Below are 16,818 nucleotides of genomic sequence, written 5' to 3'. Positions count from 1 at the left end.
GTGGGGTTATCTCAGCCCTTTCTTAAAAGCCTGAAAGGTGTCCGTTTCTTTCCTAAGGAAGTAAACGCCATAATGTTGTTTTTAGGGTGCTTCCTGCCTACTGAATACTTGTACTAGAGAGATAAATGGATGAACTCAATTTACAATTTATACAGCAGTTAAAAGTTTTGTTAAGTACTAAAAAGGTAATAGATCATACACACACGCACACATACGCTTTTCCAAACAAGCAATGTAAAAATTTATACTAAATGAAATCAAAATGATTTATCTAGCATATTGTGAGCCAGAACTCACAATTAAATCAGGGTAGTATATAATGTTTTACAATCATTTATAATGAATATGTATACAGAGGAAAATAATTACGAGAGAAATGTTTTATGTGCACAATTTAGTGTAAGTAAAGAGTGTCTGCTTCAGCATAATTGAGAATTATGAATGCCTTATATTACTACTATTAGAATTTCCTCACTTGCCTTTTCCTATAATGAGTCTAAGAATGGAAACTATAAGCTTCAAAGTGAGATTCTGAGTCACCAAAATGGTGACTTCAGCAGGTCAAAGTGTTTGCAAACAAGCTCATCTCTCTGAGTTTAATCCTCAGAGCCCATGGAACTCTGACCTCTACATGCAAGCATGCAAGCTCCAGCCTGTGAGAGGCCTCATGTATGCATGTTACACACACATACACAATAATAAATAAAACCAAGATTGAGAAGAGATTCCTCTCCCTACCATCAGAATTTATTTCTGTGCCCTAACAGGAAATCAATGAAAACTGTTTTCTGAAATCATAAAATCCTTCAGAAGGGACCTGACTCTTGTCATCTGGAAACCTTGAGAGGTGACAGGCAAGTGTAGAGGACCTTTCATTTACTAAGAGGATGAGAATTCTTACACACTTAGTGACCTCATGGGCACCTTGCTGATGGTGACACTGGGACTCCCAAGACACTGACTGATTCTACCTGAGTTGCAAGGAGTCTCTGCTCTAGGGACAAAATCAGAAGATCTTCTACCTGTCAGGCCTTGTCCTTTCTGTCAAATTTCCCAATCTGGTCTAGGTACAAATCATAAAAGACACTCAAATGAGTTGAGGAACTTGCCCCTGTTCACAAGTTGTTGACCTAGAAGTTTCAACAAGCAAAATTCTAATCTGTATCTGTATCTAGTCAAGCAGAGTGCTGTTTTTATTTATTCATTTATTATGTATACAATATTCTGTGTGTATTGTATGTCTGCAGGCCAGCAGAGGGCACCAGGCCCCATTACAGATGGTTGTGAGCTACCATGTGGTTGCTGGGAATTGAACTCAGGACCTTTAAAAGAGCAGGCAATGCTCTTAACCTCTGGGCTATCTCTCCAGCCCTGCTATTTTAGACATATACTTTTTCTATCCAGGGGAGTTAGCACATGTGAGAACACAGAACACATGATTTGAATCCTTACCGTATCCCTTACTAGCTAGATGTGGACAAGCTACTTCACATCTCTGTCTCGGTGTCTTCATCAGCAAGTGGAAGAAAATAGGAGGATGATAAGTATTAAATTATAGCATGATCACAATGGTTAAATCTGTGTAATCAGAGCCTATGTTAGCTGATAAATTTATTATTTAGTTGGAATAAAACAGAAGGTTAAAAGGAGAATTTGACTTGACAGAGCTCTCCAATGGGAATAATATTTTTTTATCTTTATTTAAGAAGCCTAATGTAAAGTTTAAATAAAACATACATATTCATGTGTGTGAGAGAGAAAGACAATAACAAAGTTGTCATAAACTTGGAAGGATGCAGTGGGAATAGGGACATAGAAGGGGCCTGAGGGAGAAAAGAGAATGGGAAAATTTATGTAATTATATTTTGATTTAAGAAAATGAAAAAAAAGGACTGTGTACAAAAGTCCATTTAAAATATCAGTGTTTCCTTTTAATAGAAGTCATCAACACTTATAGTTCACATCTCTGAGCAGCTTGGGATTCAGTTCACACAAGCTGGGTGACATGTTCTGATGCTACAAACCATCAATTCTGATATAGCAAGACCATAATCAACTGTGAGCCTCCAAAATCATTTGGTGATGACATTGGGTATTCTGATGTTTGATTTCTACATCTTAAACTTACAAAAATACATCTTATTTGACTTGATTAAACTTTCATTGGAGAAGTCCCTATTTTGTTTTACACTTAAATTATACCAAAAGTGTTATGATTACTATATTTAGTGATTTTTCCCAGAAAATTGTCTGTCACAAAAGCATAGAGAAATCTCACATTCACAGATTTGTCTTCGTGCCAAGAGAAAGAACTGACACATAGGGATGATGAATAGATGTTTAAGGAGTGAGTGATGAAAAATAAACAACTAAGGAAAAAATAAGGTATCCATTGATTTTAGTAAAAAGAGTAGAATTTTAAATTTATTAAATTTGACTTGATGGGTTTTTTTTTTGCAAAATATTTGTACAGAACCTATATTGGAGGAATGCCCTGTGAGCTCCTTCTGCCACATTCTGATGATTTGTAAGTAATTAAAGTAATTTTTAAAATAAAAATCCATATAAATATAATACTTTTAAGTAGTAATTATTAGCAATAATGCATAGCTATATGGTTTGTAATAGTTACCTTTTATGTAATAAATTAGTGTTCATTTATAACTGGCTTTTTCCTTATACACAAATATATGTCACTAATGTAACATACTATTTAGGTTCTTATTTCTACTAAGAAATAACTTTATGACATCATTGTTGCACTTGATATAGCATTTGAAATGCCTTAAAAGTAACATTAACAAAAATACCACAATTAATCATAAGCTATTTCAGTGATAAATGTATTTGATTGAAATATCTCCAATAAAGTCTGAGAAATGATTCATTTTGCTGAAATTTTAGTTGTGGCAATAGCAGCAATATGCGTACTGTGATATAAAGAGATGTTTTTAGGAAATAACAGTATCTAAATAGTCAATAAGAGCCTTAATGTGAACATATTTACTTTGCTAGGTATGGTCTAAAACTCGATCATCCCAGTGGAGATACAGGGTCTGTGACATGTAAGACAACAGGGACTTACATTGGTAAGTGTTAGCCTTCCTCTTGCAAGCCTGGCTCTTCCCTGGTTTATTTTCTCCACGACATTCCCTGGGTTATTTTCCCCTCAAATCTATCACTTGGGTTTCTTCTAAAGCTTACATATGATGTGATTTTTGTCTTCTTCTTTTACTCCTTTCTTCCCTCAGAGGATACATGACTAATTCTGCTGCTGTATTGAGTCTTTAATTTAGAACCTATTTTTTTCCTCTCAGAGTGTATACTCCAAATATACAGATCTTTAAGTTCTTTAAGGTTTTATTGGCACACATTAGTTACACAAAAGCACTTCACTGAAACATTTCATACATGTCTATAATGTACTTTGCCATATTCAGCCCTCTCCTGACTCCCTCCAGCTCCCATTGCATGATTTTTAATTTGTGAGCAAGCTTCCTCCTTTCTGTCTCAGATCCTGCATAAACATTCTAGCCTGAACATTTCAGATAAAACTGTTGGCCAGGAACTGTTTCTCGGAGCTCTGTTTTCCATCCTCAAACCTCGCTTTCCTTTTCTTTGATAACCTTATCCCAATAATCCCAATAGATAGCTCTTGGTGCCGTTGCTCTTGACCAAGATGATATGCCGTGCTAGAAGGACGTGGATTCTGTTTCGCTGTGTCTGCTCCTGCTGCCCAAAGCTCTTAATGATTCAAAAACTTTTGGATGAATGAAAGGACCTCAGGGCAGTACACATGTGCATCTTTTATCATTCATCATGTGTAATCATATTTTGTCAGATTTTCCAGTTATAACCTCAAAATACCCACTTATATGTTTTTATATTGTACATACTTTAAAAATAGTTCATTTCCACCTCATTAGGACTTTATAGGTCAAGTATTTATTATATAAATTTCTCTAAACTTTAATCAGCCTTCTAATGTAGAATTATTGTTCTTTTCTGATTGAGAATTTAATTGATTATGTATTTTAATTAATTTCAGGTCATCACAATGTCAGCTTCATCTTAGATAGTGATTACGGAAGGTAGGCCATTTTGTAAATAATAATTTTCATAATTTATTCAAATGGGTAAATAAAATATATATTTACTTTGCTCTATTGATGCAGAGATTAGAGGATTAATCATTTTCCTCACAAAAAAAATTACATTCAAAGAGTCTGTAACTCCTGTTCACTTATAACTTTCAACTCACAAAAAGCTCTTTCTATTACTGGGACTCTCGCTTGTAAACATGATATGGAAAAAGTGCTATTTTATGTCTTATTCCTCATATGTTTTAATTGTAATTCTTTTCAGAACAAAAATAAAATTTGTTTTGAATTAATGTAAGAATAAATAAAACCTCATGATTAGTGTTACCTTAAAATTTTTTTTGATATATCCGTGCTCAGAACGTTGCAAAGGTGATAACAGTTTTCAAGACTGTGTCTTAGTATAACTACTAATAACACACAGCTATGTCTATCCAGAATTTATTTCCAAATTTCCTATTCACATATTTCAGTAAAATACTTTCATGTATTTATAGAAAAGTAAGTCTGTGCATCTCTCCTTGTTGTTGCTCATGTTATACAGTGCAGGCGTGGTGTTAGACATGGTTCCTATGCTATCTAGATTCGTCTTCCGGAGAACCTACAAAACAAGCTATTATCCATCCTGTTTCCCACTGAGAAAAAAAATGAGATGAATATTAAATAGTTCATCAGAAATATCTTGTGAGCAGAACCAGCTAGTGCATGCTGTCTAAATCCATGCCCTAGGCACATGGTCTCAGCGCTCTGCCATGACTGATGGCGGGTTCAGCCTTCAGTACCACATCTCATCGTTATCTAAATTTCTGACATGGAAGTCTTTCCGAGCAGGACTACTGCACTCTTGGGAGCATTTGAAGATGTGTGTAGGGGCAGCATTTACTGACTGTCGGTAAAACTGTGTGTGCTAATGACTCTTGTGGGCAGGACCATGATGATCAAACTTAAATGAGTTGTCCTACCCCAAATGTCAAAGTGTTATTGACAGGATGAGCTAGTTGACAGGCTTCCAAATGAGTAATACCCTTTACCAATAAAGTTGTAGTGTATCAATAATAGATAGGCCTATTGATTTCTTTTTGTGATTAAAGGGCTCAGTGATTAAAAGTGTGAAATGATTGACAGCAGCTCAATAAAAGTAGATGGTGTCATTCTCCTGAGTGTCCCAGGCTGAAGGAGGGATTCAGAGTTTGTTCCTCCCTGCATGGAACTGCAATTACAATTTGGTCAAGGCCAATTATCATTGTATTTAGAGATCAGTTAGCTCTAAACACATAGAAACAAATATTTTATAACAAAATCATGCCCAACCTGGATGCTTTATTGTAGATCAATGTGGATTGGAAGAGAAACATGAAGCTTAGTATAATTCAAGGACAAATCAGGGTAGAAGGTGCATAAGTGTATTAGAAAACACCTTTGAAAACTATTCAAGGCAAATAACTTCGAGTTCAATGTGACTTAAAAGCTGTTTTCTGTAAGAACAGACCCATGTGCAAAGAACTTGTAAATTAGGCAGTAGAATTTTACCAAAGGGTTTATAAAACAATGTCAGGGCCAACCATTACTGGGTTTTAAATTCTTCCTAGGACAACATAGAGTTCTTTTAGGCTCTCGGTTTCATTCTTTCTAAGATGAAATAAAATGAATTTGCTTCTGAGTCTATATAAAAAGTGTTAATTACCAAATCCATCATACATCTCTCAGAGAAGTAATTACCCTAAAGTAAATGGTTTGAGTGATCAAGGCTGAATATTACTGTGCAACTTACATAAATCAATCTGCTGCAACAACAGACTCAGACTCCATCTAAAAATCCGGCAAAGGCTGAACAGGAAAACACTCAAGAAACCGAGACAGGAGGATTGTGATAAGTTTGAGACCCATCTGGGCTATGTAATGAATTTCAGTCTCGTCTGGGTTAAAAAGTGAAACCCTGTTTCAAAAAATAATTTGTAAAGCTTGTAAATTCACACATAATATTAGCAAGGATGCTCCCATTTCCCTGTTAATTCTGTGGTCTTGATTTCTAACTTCATTTTCAGTCTTTTTAAAGCTAATGACTAACTGGGCACAGTGGTGTGCATCTGCAAACCCAGTGCTTGAGAGGTTGAGACAAGAGATTTATCATAAGTTCAAGGACACCACAGGCTACAAAATGAATACCAGGCAACCAGGGCTACAAAACACGGCCCTGTCTCTAAACAACAAAAGAAAGAAAGAAAGCCTATGGCTGATAGTTTTACATTAATGTCATATAATTTAGGAAAGTATGTTTCTCTATAAAATAGTCTTAGGAATTAAAAATAACTATTAAAACATGAAATTTACCACATAGAAATCCACGGTTTAAAATTGCAGGGTATTTTTTAAAAGTGTTAAATCATTTTATAACTTATAAAATTCATATGTTACAAGTTTTAAGAGCACCCCTGCATATAAAATGAAACAAAGACCACATTGGCACACATTCTGCATTTCTTGGGAATGCCCAACCTTTGATGCTCCGTTTCCCCAAGTTCAAACAACAGCTGTTCCAAACTGATAAGGTTCAGATGAGACCGTCTTAATTGAGAAATGCCTAGTCATTATCAATAAATTAGTGGAAATCACCCCAGTGTCATCCACAATAAATTATATTCAAATTTTATTTCAGGAGGCAATTTTCCTGTTAACTTCAGAAGCAGCATTAATTTTTGAGATGCATCGTCTGCCCAGACACAGTGTTATTGATGCTGGCATGGATTCAGATCAGGGGAATCAACTGGAAAGCTTTTGATTTGAAAACAGACAAATTAAGATGGTCTCCTTAAGCAACAAATTTTTTCCTAGATTCTTTAGTGTTGAAAGTGTACATTGTAAAACCTGGGCGAGATTGACAGCAGAGTTGGCTGTGGTCTCGTCCACAAGACTCGCATAGCCAAGAGACTAGTTCAGCGGATTTTCGGAATTCTGTTTTTTTTTTTTTTTCAGTATTCTAGGTTACGGAATTACAACTGTCTATAAAAATATATAAAAATATTAGAGTCTGTGTTGTGAAGGATGATTTAAACCTCGTGAATAAACCTTGCTCTCACCATTTTTATTATCACACACATAGTGGGCTGGCTAGGGGTGCTGTGTAGTGTCTAGTTAGGAGGTGGGCACTGGATACAAGGGGCCTGGGCTGTGGTTCTGCTTCTGCCACTTACTAGCTTTGTATTCTTGACTAAATTAATTCTTTGATGTTTATCTCCGTCACGTGTGAAGATCAGTTGACACAATAAACTGAGCACTCTTAGCTCAGTGTCCTTGGACCCTGAGGAGACGCTAGGCAAAGGGACAGTGTGGGTGACAAGAGGAACAGCTCACCTATACAAAACGGAATCTTCCTGCTGGGTTCTGTTTTAATCCTTTTGCAAAAAAAAAAAAAAAAAAAAAGAAAGAAAGAAAGAAAGATTTCTAAAGTGAATTTTATTAAATATTAGCAGTTTAGTAAGTCCTCAGAGATCTACATACATGCAGAACCGGTAAGTGTATGAGGATGTGGCCCGTTCGATTGTTTCCTTCAGCGGTTCTACCCTGCTCCGCTGCGGGCCATGCCTTAATTTCTGTCATTGGAGCAACCAAATTGAGTGACAAAATCCATCAATATAGGTGATTTTTAAAACAAAGAACTGCTTTTTTTTTTCCCCAACAGGAGTTTCCCAGAGAAAATGACATACTTTGTTTCATCTCTCAATAAAATTTCAATGTTTCAGACATATGCAGGTATGTGACACGTCCCCCAGCTCCGTGTGAAAGAGGTGTTGTACCCTTCAGTTCCCCCAACCAGGTGTAGTCACACCAGTAAAGTGTATATTAGTGTATGTCCTGCTAGGAAACGAAAAGTACCCATAATGGGGCATGTGATTGAAGGCGTGACAGGGAGCTAGAACCCCTCAAAGCTACGCATAGTGTAAGGTTGAGAAATAGACTCGTTGCCCCAGCAGGGAGAGCACTGAAACAGGCCAGCTCGACTTTAGTTGTTGAGTTAAAGATAAAAAAAACTCTCGGTTTCAACCACACGCCAGTATTGTCAGGTTTATGCTCTTAGTGTGAGCCCCCAAAAATCCCTTACCAGACTTTAATTATATTGAATTATTTTGAAGTAACTACTCCAGGTTAAACTACTCCCAGGAGAATATCAAAAGCAAGTACCAGTTTGCTGGAAGAACTGTCCTCCTTCCCAGATCAGGGGTAACTGAAGGACAGGCTAAGATTCCAAGAGCACTAAAAATGTGGGTGGTTCTGGGGCTGGGGAGATGATGACTCAGCGGTTAAGAGCACTGGCTGCTCTTCGAGAGAACCCAGGTTCAATTCTCAGCACCCACATGACAGTTCACAGCTGTCTATGTAATCCAGTTCCAGGGAAGCTGGTTCCCACATACATACTTGCAGGCAAAACACCAATGTGTATAAAATAAAAATAAATTATTTAAAAATGGAAGAATAGTGTGACTGTTCATATCAATTGACTGTGGGAAATCTTGACTTGTGTTCAAATTTATTTACTGAAAAATTCACATGCAATAGCAATATATTGAATCATTATATATAATAATAATCTGAGATTGAGGTTACTTTAGAAGACTCACACCTATTTATGAGATCATGTTAAATGTTACATATTATATGTAAATAAAAGAAAAATTATGAAATCAATTAGTAATGATTTACCATATGTCTTGGACTTGATGGGCTGGGCTGTTTTAATTATATTAAACCTTTTCTGTACAAAAAAAAAATAACCATAGTTAAGTGCATTTTTTTTTTTTTTGAGAAAATATCAGATGTCAATCCAAAGCCAAACACAGCTCCTGTCTGTGATTCTCGCGCTCAGGAGTCTGTGGCGGAAGCTTTCCAGTGAGCTCAAGGTCAACCTTGGCAACACACCCAGTACTAAGCCCACTAGGGTTATACATCACCCTGCCAAAACCAACGTGTTGCTCTATAGATGCGTGCTCTTCAAAATCCTGTAGAAAGAGGGCTGCTTCTACCTTAATTCTGCCCATTTTCTTTGGGAATTGGTTCTGCTCAGCTCATGTTTTCTCTACTTTCTCATCCATTTGAGGGCTTTTTAGCACCAATCACTACCCACACCTGTCAGAGACTCTATGAAACTTGTGTTCTCAGCGTCTTTGCTGGACCACAAGGGTCAAAGCCTGAATTCACTCCCTGGCAATCCACCTTAGGTGTTCTCAAGCTCTCCTGTGTTAGGAATGGTGACTAGGATATGTGGAAATCTTGGTAAAAGGAAGCAGATTGGATTTGTGTGTGACATTTACAACATTTTACATACTGTGCCTTCCTTCCTCAGAGGTCACAACAATCTCCCCTTCAAAAGGCAGCACTCAAGGTGGCACCGTTCTGACGATACAAGGGCGGTTCTTTGATCAGACCGATCTCCCAGTGAGAGTTCTAATTGGAGGTATTTTATGTATTACTACTTTATAAAAACAAATCCTGCCTGTTCTTTAGGAATTTGTATGGAACGTTGCCTTTTCATTATTGTTTTCTGTTAGGAATATTTCCTAACCGAGCCACTCCATGGACACAAAATAACCCCAATCAAGCCAAATCAGACCAGATTAAAAGATATCCAGGTTTAATTAGACACCTGCACTCCGGGGTAGCCCCGAGGAAAACAGGAAGCTGCCAACGCGGCCACCCAGCCACCGGAGAGGAAACCAAGTGTTTATTTTCTGGGGAGCAGTTTAAATAGCCTGTGGGAGTGGTTTTGACCTTTTCTGGAGAGGGGTCAATGTTTGGTGGGCACAGGGGAAGGACCTCCAAAGATGGAGGCTGAGGCTGGGAAGACTCCCATGGGAGTCATCAAAGTCTGTAGCATCACTTGAGGCAGGACCAAGTCCCCGCTCCCTCAGTCTCTAGGCTGGGCAAGGTATCCCTTCATAGGGAATAGGTTCCAAAAAGCCAGTTCATGCATTAGGGATTAAGACTGGTCCCACTGCCAGTGGCCCCACAAACTGCCCAAGACACACAATTAAAAAAAATAAAAACCTAAAAAAAAAAAAATTCAAGGGCTGGAGAGATGTTTCAGGGGTTAAGAGCATTTAATGCTCTCACAGTAGATCGACTTGAGTTCAATTTTCGCCACGCACACTGTGGTTCACAACCATGCCTAACTCTAGTTCCAGGGAATGCAATGCCCTTTTCTGACCTTCCCAGGCACGAAGCATGCATGTGGTGGGCAAGCATACACTCAAGCTAAATTAACATAAAATAAAATGAATAAATCTAATAAAAATTTCACAGCATTTTAAGACAGGCTGGTGTGATTTACATTCGAAAGCCTGTTTGTATTTTATATTTTACTTCTCTATAGGTCAAGCCTGTGATATTTTGAATGTCACAGAAAATAGTATACATTGCAAGACTCCTCCCAAACCTACGAGCCTCAAAACCCTCTATCCAGGTAAGTTATCATAAGTTAGAATGTCAATTTCTGTGTTTGCAGGAAAAATTATTACTGATGTATATTCTTAGGTTAAGAATATTAGTTCAACTTTTAGGAACTTTAATAAAGTTCCTAAAAGCTTTCTAGTTTACAATGTCTCACTTCATAGATATTTTTCTAGCAGCCACTCTGTCAACCCTGAGAATGTTTTTATTAAAATAGTTGCATCAAAGCTGTAACCTAAATCCTAACACCTTGCTGTAATACAGTGTGACCTTATTGAAAAAAAATAAAATGGTTTAGCTCTTTGAATCACATTGTGGCCCAAAGTGAAATTCTTAACAGCCTATGAGGCCTCAATTGTACACAAAGAGCTACAGGCAGCTAAGGAATGCTGATACTGGGATAAACTGTCTTCACCAGGGAAGATCATATAAAATTAGTTATCCAAGACTAAGTGGTCATCCCTGAAAACAGGCTTACAAGTAACTGTGTGAAATCTTAGCAAGGTCTATTTAGAAATTATTAGGAATTAGGAATATATATATATATCCTATATATTAAGATATATGCAATATATTAAGAAATTAAAGCCGGGCGGTGGTGGTGCACGCCTTTAATCCCAGCACTCGGGAGGCAGAGGCAGGCGGATCTCTGTGAGTTCGAGACCAGCCTGGTCTACAAGAGCTAGTTCCAGGACAGGCTCCAAAACCACAGAGAAACCCTGACTCGAAAAACCAAAAAAAAAAAAAAAAAAAGAAATTAATAAAAACAATTAAGGAAAAAGAGGCCATGAATTTAGAGAAGAGTGGGGAAGAGTATACAGGAGGGTTTTGAGGAAGAAAAGGGATAAATCTTGTAAATATATTATAATCCTAAAAATAATGCTTTTTCCAAAATGATTAAAAAGGCTTTCTGTGCTAAAAGCATAACCGTGGGAGATTAAATCTTACTGGTTTAGAATGATCTGGGCATAAAAGTATAGGAAAGAAACACCACTCAGAGTTTCCCCAGACTTCCTCATTCTGGCCCCTTGAAATAGCCATGTCTGAACCCTGCTCCTGCCTCCTGCATCTTGGAAAATCTGTGTGTGTAGCAGCAGCTGCTTATCTTTTGGAAGCAGTGAAATCTATTCTTTATCATGCCATTGGTGTTTGTAGTATAACAAATTATCATTTGCAACCTCCAAATTGCTTTGAATATCAGGAAAGCATTCTCAATTTACAAAAGAATGTTGATCTTAATGATTGCTGATTCAGAGGAAGTTGTGTATCAATGACCACTGACACCATAAAAGGCTGACTTTAATCTGCTCAAGATTTTTCTCAGCAAGTGCAGGTGAAGAGCATTAGCTATTATTTTTCAGATGCACACAAACAAAAGGCGGCTGAGGAAGGTGTTGGCCTCAGGGTGCTGCATCTTTCAGGAACAAGCATTTGACAACTCCTTTCTGATTGAGAAGAGATGAATCCACATGTTTGCCTCACGTGTATAGTCACACCGAACTTTCCCTCTGTGGTTCTATCTAAGAAGCAGATGACATGTCACAGTTTATCCTACAAGTGGAGATACACCTAATCTAGAAGCAGGTGACATCTTAGCTCTTCGGAAAAGCAGCAACAGAAGAAAGCAAATACTGAGACAAATATCTGTCTTTTTGCTACATGCTTTGTGTGCCGGTTATTGACTAACTTTTATTAGAGAAAACGATCAAGACAAGTTTGTTTATTTTTAATAATAAAATGGTTTGAATTTTGGAGTTGTGGGACTTTGCTATGTGAAACACCAGTCATACATTTGAACAACATAGTATAGCCACGTGGTACCATCTTACCTAAAGAGTAACTACATATAAAATGTTTAAAATGCATATCCACCACATTATATTTCCATGTGCAGTATGGATGGAAATGTCAACTCAGGGAGATAAAGTCATAATAATTAAAGAGTGGACGAGTCTAAAAGCAAGTGCTCTGTCTCTAGGATCAGCACGTGTAGGGTGTGTGCAACTGTTTACACACATGCTCTGAAAATGCAGCTGACACAGGACCTCAGTAACTACCACCTAATAGGTCATCAAGATATAGCAACCTCATCCTGATGAACAATTTCATTTATTGCATTATATTTAGGTGGAAGAGGCCTAAAGATGGAGGTTTGGAATAATAGCCGGCCAGTACATCTTGAAGAGATTCTTGAATACAATGAACATACCCCAGGGTACCTGGGTGCCAGTTGGATAGATTCTGCTTCCTATGTTTGGCCCATGGAACAAGATACATTTGTTGCACGTATCAGTGGATTTTTGGTGCCTCCAGATTCTGATGTTTATAGATTTTATATCAAAGGTGATGACCGCTATGCTATTTATTTCAGCCAGACCGGACATCCAGAGGATAAGGTAGGGAACCTGCAATATGTTAATGGATAGCATGAAAACACTATAATAAATTATTTAATATGTTTCACATATTTTAATTGAAATTAGTAAATATATTAAAAACTATATGAAAAATGATTTTATGAGATTAGGTCCTTGCTATTTTAACACATATGTGATCCAATACTATAAACTTCTAGTAGGAACTTGACAGTCTCAAAAAAAATTTTTGTTCCTAACTCAAATCCTTTGTCAAGGGGAGTACCCCCCCCCCACACACACACAGAGGAAGTTTTTTTTATTATGAAGGAATTATAACCATAATAAGAGAAATTTAAAAATAATTTAAAAATCTTTTACATTTTCTTGGTTATAAGATGAAAGTCTGTCTTAATGTTACAATCTGTATTTGAGGTTTGCATAGAAAGAATTATAAATCCAATTTTCTATTCATCTTTTGTATTGTATTAGTATTATATGGTAAGGATAATTGTTGTTTATTGACATTTTAAATTAATAACTATGCTACTCCATGGGTTTACTAAGCATATATATATATATATATATATATATATATATATATATATATATATATATATCACCACTAATGACTTTTAAACTTTGGATTTTTTTTTTTTTTGGTTTTTCGAGACAGGGTTTCTCTGTAGCATTAGAGGTTGTCCTGGAACTAGCTCTTGTAGACCAGGCTGGCCTTGAACTCACAGAAATTCACCTACCTCTGCCTCCCGAGTGCTGGGATTAAAGGCGTGCGCCACCACCGCCCGGCAAACTTTGGATTTTTTACACCCATGAATAAATATGCTGTCGACTACCAGTATTTATTTGAAGTTTTAACGTTATGAACGAGTCTCTCAAGAGAGGTTTAAGAATGTGAAAATAATAAATCAAAATTTAAAATCACACTTCAGTACTCAATTTATTTGACAAAATGTTTTCTTATACTGACTATGTAGGCTTAGGTTGTTATTTGCAGTCAATAAATTCTAATGCTCTATAACTTGTCCACACCGTTATCCAAAGATGATGTAGTCGTTCTTAGTAAGAAGCATAAAGTCCTCTCGCCCTCCTATGTATTTAGCTGGCTTGGGTAACTTTCAAGTATACATACAATTAAGTAATTTAGATCAAATCTTTAAGAGTTTTTTCATAACAAAAGTCCATTAAACAATAATAACAGCTCTGTCCCTAGTTTGTATTTCTGCTATTTTCTATTGCAGTTCTATTATTAGAAAGACTAGAACGATGTGGTAGATTTGGGTAGTGACATTGGTATCAGTAAAGGATGAAATAAATGAAGATTTGATATTTTTAAGTAAATGTTGCTATGGATAACAGATCTTAGAAGAAAAAGGTGGATTTTCACATTTTCCCATTGATAAAAATTTTTTAAAATAAAGAAGTGATAAATTAAAATTAATTGTAGAAAAGTTTTGTGTTAAAATTCTTCTCTCTTTCTTGGATAAGGTGAAGATTGCATATCACTCAGCCAATGCCAACAGTTATTTTTCAAGTTCAACACAAAAATCAGACGAGATTCATCTTCAGAAAGGAAAAGCGTAAGGGTATTTTCCTTGTATTTAAGTTCTTGTATGGAATTTAAAAATGTAACCTTATATTTTAATACAGTTTGATTTGTTTTAACTGGTGTGCACAATGGCCTATTGGCTTAATTAGAGAGTTAATCATTCCCAAAGGCCGAGGGCACTGCTAATTGTACAAACTCACCAAGTGTGCTCAAAGCCCCAGGTCCAGTGTCCCGTAGCTGTAATTGTAACTGTTTACTTTCCACAATTTTGTGAGTTACAGAAGTATGATAAATGTAACCGGAACGGCTGTTTTCTCTGAAACCTAAGCTTCTACATTAACTTCCTTCTCCTGCAGAGTTGTGTCCCAGAAAATTATCACAGTCTGAACCTTTGTGCCAGCTCCACAAGGTTGAGGCTGGTGTCTTCTCTAGTAAAATATTTATTAACTATCCTGAATCAGGAAAACTTTTTAAAAATGTTTGTATATTCTAGAATTAATTTTGTTTAACAGACTGCTAAAAAAAATTGTATTAATTGTACATTTATACATTATTATAATTTAATAACTTTTGTGTTACTGGTTTTATTTATTTAAAAAAGCTCTCATGACATATGTTTTGGGGAAAATATTTATCTTCCTTACTCTATTTCCCAGATATTACATTGAAATCTTGCTGCAAGAGTATAGACTGAGTGCTTTTGTTGATGTCGGACTATACCAATATAAGAATGTCTTCACTGAACAGCAGACAGGAGACGCAGTAAATGAAGTACAAGTCATTAAGGCTCAGTCAACAGTCATCCCGGAAGTACAGGTTTGCAGTGATGACATATCTACTTCATTGAAAACCAGTGTGTGGTACTGGGATCATCACTGGGATATTTGCATAACATCTGTGAGGCTTAAAAGAGTAAATGTATGCGGACCGGCTCCGTTCAGTTATTACGTTGTGTGCTGGGGGATTATAATTACATAGTTGTTGAATTTCCTCTTGATATACCTATATTATAACAGCCAGGATTTCATTTCTTAAGGCTCATTTAGACATGTTTTAGAATATCATTTTCATTAAAATATAACAATGGAGAGACATTGCATAGCTCAATTACAATTATGTAAAGTTCAGTTACTCTATATTTTAATTTTCTTATTTTTTTGGAAAATAGATTATAACCTTGGAAAACTGGGAGACAACTAATGCTACAAATGAAGTTCAGCAGGTTGCAGTCACCAGCCCATGTGTGGGAACTAACTCATGCTCACATTCCCAATACAGATTCATCTACAACAAGGAAAAAACTGGTAAGCTATACTAACGAGAGAATTATTTGCCTTTGCATATAAACATAGGTATAAGGAATTTGCTCTAGCACAATGATAATTTAGAAGCGATAGCTTCAGTAGCATGCTAGAGAAAGGAATAGAAATATATTTTGAAGAAAAGTTTCTACTAAGATTAGAACAACTTTCTGGCGTATACTATTGTATTTATTTATTAAAGCATATACATATTTATACACATTGACTCTCAGGTATAAGTTCAGAAACTAGAAATGAAATACCATAATAGAGAATAAATACACCTTTGAATTTGTCTTATAATCAACCTACAAAGTACTAATTTATCAGTTAATAACATATTCTATATTAATAAATTCTAAAAATTAATAATCCTAAACAATTATTTTTGCTATCTTGACTAAGACATATCAAATAATGTATTCAGTACTTATTATAGAATATTAAAATAAAATATGGTTCCCTACTGTCAAAGACATTACTAACCAATTAAACAGTCAACATTATTATCCAGGTCAGTTTTCTGCTTGATAACTTTAATGTTCCCAAGAATAAATTTAAGTACAAGACACCAGTTTGGGTTGCAAAAGTTTAGGAAGATTTCAATTCTTCTATTTTCCTTTTTTAATTCATCCAAAGTCTGGCTACCTGCTGATGCTTCTGACTTCATGTTGCAGTCAGCTTTAAATGACCTTTGGTCTATAAAACCAGATTCAGTGCAAGTGACCAGCAAGAGGGATCTTCAGACCTTTATCTACACAATAACCTTTGTGTCAACTAGAGGTAAGCTTGTGCTTCGTTTGTATTATAGAACATAGAAAAACTCTTAAACTTCAACAGAGACCTTAACAAATAAATGGCAAAATCGAAACAGGGTATATGACAAGACTGTACCCAACAGAGAGAGGCAGTGGAGTTCAGGGCCTCACCTGCTACAAAGTAGTACCTTGAACAAGCCCATGAGTGTAAGCTGTTATTGGAAATCCACTTCGTGTTCTGTAATTGATAGTCATCAAAACTAAACAGATTTTTGCACTAAAATACTGACATCAAAA

The 16,818-nt window shown here is 36.2% G+C and overlaps 1 protein-coding gene across 1 annotated transcript in view; it reads left to right on the top strand.

Annotated features, from left to right (window-relative positions):
* The window catches only part of Pkhd1l1 (PKHD1 like 1), a 133,228-nt gene that overhangs the window by 14,438 nt on the left and 101,972 nt on the right, over nucleotides 1-16,818 (top strand). The window contains exons 7-17 of the mRNA XM_041637621.1: nucleotides 2,474-2,527; nucleotides 3,016-3,089; nucleotides 4,049-4,091; nucleotides 7,780-7,850; nucleotides 9,439-9,549; nucleotides 10,465-10,554; nucleotides 12,669-12,937; nucleotides 14,402-14,493; nucleotides 15,119-15,278; nucleotides 15,631-15,766; nucleotides 16,403-16,546. Of these exons, the coding sequence (XP_041493555.1) occupies nucleotides 2,474-2,527; nucleotides 3,016-3,089; nucleotides 4,049-4,091; nucleotides 7,780-7,850; nucleotides 9,439-9,549; nucleotides 10,465-10,554; nucleotides 12,669-12,937; nucleotides 14,402-14,493; nucleotides 15,119-15,278; nucleotides 15,631-15,766; nucleotides 16,403-16,546 (1,244 nt within the window). The remainder of the gene's footprint in view (nucleotides 1-2,473; nucleotides 2,528-3,015; nucleotides 3,090-4,048; nucleotides 4,092-7,779; nucleotides 7,851-9,438; nucleotides 9,550-10,464; nucleotides 10,555-12,668; nucleotides 12,938-14,401; nucleotides 14,494-15,118; nucleotides 15,279-15,630; nucleotides 15,767-16,402; nucleotides 16,547-16,818) is intronic.

The sequence above is a fragment of the Microtus oregoni genome, unplaced genomic scaffold (assembly GCF_018167655.1).
Source record: "Microtus oregoni isolate MIOR12 unplaced genomic scaffold, Mior012 000053F_ref0000044, whole genome shotgun sequence".
Taxonomy (NCBI): domain Eukaryota; kingdom Metazoa; phylum Chordata; class Mammalia; order Rodentia; family Cricetidae; genus Microtus; species Microtus oregoni.
The sequence above is the reverse complement of the archived record's forward strand: the minus strand, read 5'-3'. Positions and strand labels throughout refer to the sequence as shown.